The sequence below is a fragment of the Apaloderma vittatum genome, unplaced genomic scaffold (genome assembly GCF_000703405.1).
Source record: "Apaloderma vittatum isolate BGI_N311 unplaced genomic scaffold, ASM70340v1 scaffold4722, whole genome shotgun sequence".
NCBI lineage: Eukaryota > Metazoa > Chordata > Aves > Trogoniformes > Trogonidae > Apaloderma > Apaloderma vittatum.
Genome location: NW_009705127.1, coordinates 1 through 3,670, shown reverse-complemented (window position 1 = coordinate 3,670; position 3,670 = coordinate 1). Strand labels below are relative to the sequence as shown.

The 3,670-nt window shown below is 59.3% G+C and overlaps 1 protein-coding gene across 1 annotated transcript in view; it reads left to right on the top strand.

Moving 5' to 3' along the window:
• The window catches only part of LOC104270798 (suppressor of tumorigenicity 14 protein homolog), a 10,766-nt gene extending 7,162 nt beyond the window's left edge, over positions 1-3,604 (top strand). Inside the window, 12 exon segments of the mRNA XM_009865264.1 lie at positions 43-78; positions 315-552; positions 661-800; positions 1,179-1,276; positions 1,357-1,466; positions 1,568-1,698; positions 1,944-2,048; positions 2,579-2,686; positions 2,777-2,802; positions 2,804-2,891; positions 2,977-3,105; positions 3,414-3,604. Coding sequence (XP_009863566.1) covers positions 43-78; positions 315-552; positions 661-800; positions 1,179-1,276; positions 1,357-1,466; positions 1,568-1,698; positions 1,944-2,048; positions 2,579-2,686; positions 2,777-2,802; positions 2,804-2,891; positions 2,977-3,105; positions 3,414-3,604 — 1,400 coding nt within the window.
• The last annotated feature ends 66 nt before the right edge of the window (positions 3,605-3,670 follow it).

Here is a 3,670-nt window from a genome sequence, read left to right as displayed (position 1 = left end):
TTGGGACTCGAAGGATGCCCTCAGCTCTCTTTCCTCCCGCAGCTGCCGACCCCACCATAGCTCACTCCGCTCGCAACAGTGAGTATGGATCTTCCCTCTTACCCTTGGCCTCTTTGGGGTGGCGATTTCCCTCGTGGGATGGGGAAATGCCTGAGGAGGAGCGCTCCGCAGAGCTCCCCGTGCTGCCTGGAGCTGGTTTAGGGTCGGCCAGGCTGCGGCCCCGGCACCCCCTTGTAGATGGAGGAGGCTCCCCCGGAGGCAGGGGCAGAACCTCCTCGCTTGCTTTGTTAACTCTCCCCCGCTCTCCTGGGCAGACAGCTGCATCTTTGCCCTCCATGCCAAGGAAGGGGAGGTGACGAGTTTCACCACGCCGGGCTTCCCCAACAGCCCGTACCCCAACAACGCGCTCTGCTACTGGACGCTGAGGGCGGACGCCGACTCCGTCATCAGCCTGACCTTCAAGACGTTGGAGCTGGAGCAGTGCACGGACGGCGGTGACTACATCAAGGTGTACAACTCCCTGAGCCCCGTGGAGCCCCACGCTCTGGTGAGGTGAGTGTCCCTGCCCGGCACCGAGCCTTGGTCCCTGCTCAGAGGTGACCTGTTGCCGCTCGAGGCTTTCTGTGCAAAATTTGACAGGGTTTGTCCTTCCCTCCCCAGGCTCTGTGGGAATTACGCCCCGTCCTACAACCTCACCTTCCTGTCCTCCCAGAACGTCATGCTCATCACTTTGGTAACCAACAAGGAGGGGAGATTCCCGGGCTTTAAAGCGGAGTTTTTCCAGCTCCCCAAGGCTCAAGGTGAGCAGAGGCCTGGGCCCAGCTCCCCTCCACCTCTCCCTGCGGTCGCTTTGCCGGGGCTGTTTCCAGGGAGAGCTGGAAGCGGGTCACATCTCGGAGCTCGCCTTGCCCCGCAGTGCTCTCGGCTGCTGTAATGACATCCCCCGAGGAGGGCAAAACACAAGTTATGGTGGCTTAGACGTGCGGATTGGTGTGTGCAGGAAGCACCTAATTGATCTCCGGGGTTCTCTCGAAGCCTTGGAGCAGAGCTGCTCTCCCCAGAGATCGTCTTAACCTTGTTAGAGACTGTTGCATTTGCCTCCCTCCCTCCCTGGGGCTTGGGAAAACCACGTTTCTTTGAATCTCTAACCCATTTTCGTCTTCTCACTTCTCTTCTAGCCTGCGGCGGCACTCTGAGAGGAGAGAGCGGCACCTTCACGACTCCCTATTACCCGGCACACTACCCGCCGGCCATGGATTGTGTGTGGAACATCGAGGTAAGACGAGCTCCTTAATTAATCCCTCCTTCCGTGCTCCGGAAAACAACGCGGCCCTCACCCCGCTCCCGTTTTTGCAGGTTCCCTCTAAAAAGAACGTGAAGGTGCGTTTCAACATGTTCTTCGTGCTGGAGCCCGGCGTCCCCGTGAGCTCCTGCCCCAAGGACTACGTGCAGGTCAACAGCACGAGGTGGGTGCCGGGCTTTGGCCCTTTGAGTTCCGTGGGTTCAGGCCTGGGAGAAGGTTTGCTCAGTGCTGACCTGCCCCACCTTTCCCTCTCTGCCCCTGCAGGTACTGCGGCGAGCGCTCCCAGTTTGTGGTGGCCAGCACTACCAACAGGATAGAGGTGCGGTTCCACTCGGACCAGTCCTACACAGACACCGGCTTCTCTGCCGAGTACCTCTCCTACGACTCCAGCGATCGTGAGTTGAAACCCCGAGGCTGGGAGGGGGCACAACCGATTTGCCTGAGGCTCTCCCACCTCCTGCATTTAAAAACTTGGGGCTTTTGGAGCACTACTTACTTGAAACCTCCTTGAATTCTCGTTCTGTTCTGAAGAAAAGACGTTGTTACCTCTGGGTGCCGTAAGCAGGCGTGGGGAGCGTTGGGGAAGGGCCGGCTGGCAGACTCACGCAGCATTTTATCCCTTTTTTTCCCCCCCTCTCAGCCTGCCCCGGCAAATTCACCTGCAACACCGGCCGCTGCATCGACAGGAGCATGCGCTGCGACGGGTGGCTCGACTGCGTGGACGGCAGCGATGAGAGATCCTGCAGTAAGTCCGTCCTCTTGGCTCTTTCTCCCTCCCTTTCCGGTCCCTCCCAGCTGGGAATGTGTTTTTCCATGGGATCCTCGAGGCTGTTGTGGGTTTGGCTGAGCTGGCTGGTGCAAAGGGACCTATTTTGTTAGTGAAAACCGGTGTGATACACGGGTGTTGTTTGTACAAGTTTTCCTCGTGGGTTAGCAGAGCTGTCTGGTGGATAATGTGCTATCGTTCTGGGTTGGAAATTAATTAGAGAGGACGAGATCCCCTCGTTTGGGATCTCATTCCCAGGTCAGGGGCTGTTTTCTGAGGAAGAGCACCGTGGTCGGGGTACCTCAGGTGCTTCCCCACCAGCTGTAGCCATCGCTTTGCGTGAGTTGTTGCCTCTGGTTCGGACATCAGAGCTCTCCAAGTAGTTTCGTGCTCTGGAGCGGTGGAAATACCGGGCTGTAGCCTGGCGCGGCGGTTTCTGGCGTGCTCGTTCCCACACCCGGGTGCTTTTTCGCAAGTCTCTCCCCTGATTTCTCCCTCTCCCTCTGCAGCCTGTACCAGCCAGCAGTTCAGGTGCCAGAACGGCTGGTGCAAGCCCAAGTTCTGGGTGTGCGACAACGTCAACGACTGCGGCGACAACAGCGACGAGCTGCAGTGCAGTGAGTAACTCGCCCCGCGCGGCAGAGCAGGAGGGAGGCCATGAGGCTGCCGGGGAGCTGCTTCAGGGTTTGCCCCCCTTTTTTCCCCAGGCTGCGCCGCCGACAGCTTCAAGTGCTTTTTTTTGGAAGTGCGTCCCCGGCGCGCAGAAATGCGACGGCAAGGACGACTGCGGGGACGGGAGCGACGAGGGCAGCTGCAGCAGCGGTAAGGAAGGGAATCCCCCCTCTTAGGGTGGTATCCTGGGGGTTTGTCCAAGAGGCTGACCCCTCTCCCTCCCTCCCGCCCGCAGCGGTCCGCACCACCGTGCCCTGCAAGGAGCACACGTACAAGTGCCGCAGCGGGCGCTGCATCAGCAAACAGAACCCGGAGTGCGACGGGGAGCAGGACTGCGAAGACAATTCTGACGAGGACAACTGCAGTGAGTACCCGGGGACACGGGTTTCTGGGCCTCTTGGGAGAAATGCTTAAGCGTGGGAGAGAGCGAGCCCTTGGGTTTTACTGTGGGATCTGAAAATAGCCGAGCTGCGTTGTTCCAGGAGAGCTCGCGCAGATAATGCGGGTGTTTGTCTGCATGTTTGTGGGCTCAGCCGGTAAATATTTCAGCAAATTTAGTGTTTTGTGCTGACAGCACCGGCCGTCCCTAACACGGGTGATGGGGCAGGAGAGAGCCCAGAGGAGGTGCGAAGGGAAACGGGGATTAACCGAGCGCTTCTTTCTGCCTCCCAGACTGCGGGATCCGCTCCTACACGAGGAAGTCGCGCATCGTGGGCGGGCAGAACTCGGACGTGGGAGAGTGGCCCTGGCAGGTGAGCCTCCACGTCAAGGGCCAGGGCCACATCTGCGGCGCCTCGCTGGTCTCGGAGAGCTGGCTGGTGTCGGCGGCGCATTGCTTCCTGCAGCTGCAGGGCATCAGGTAGGACACGGTTTTGTTTCACAGGCAGTTTTCACAGGTTTTTCTCAAGGGAACCGTTGAAGGTAGCCTC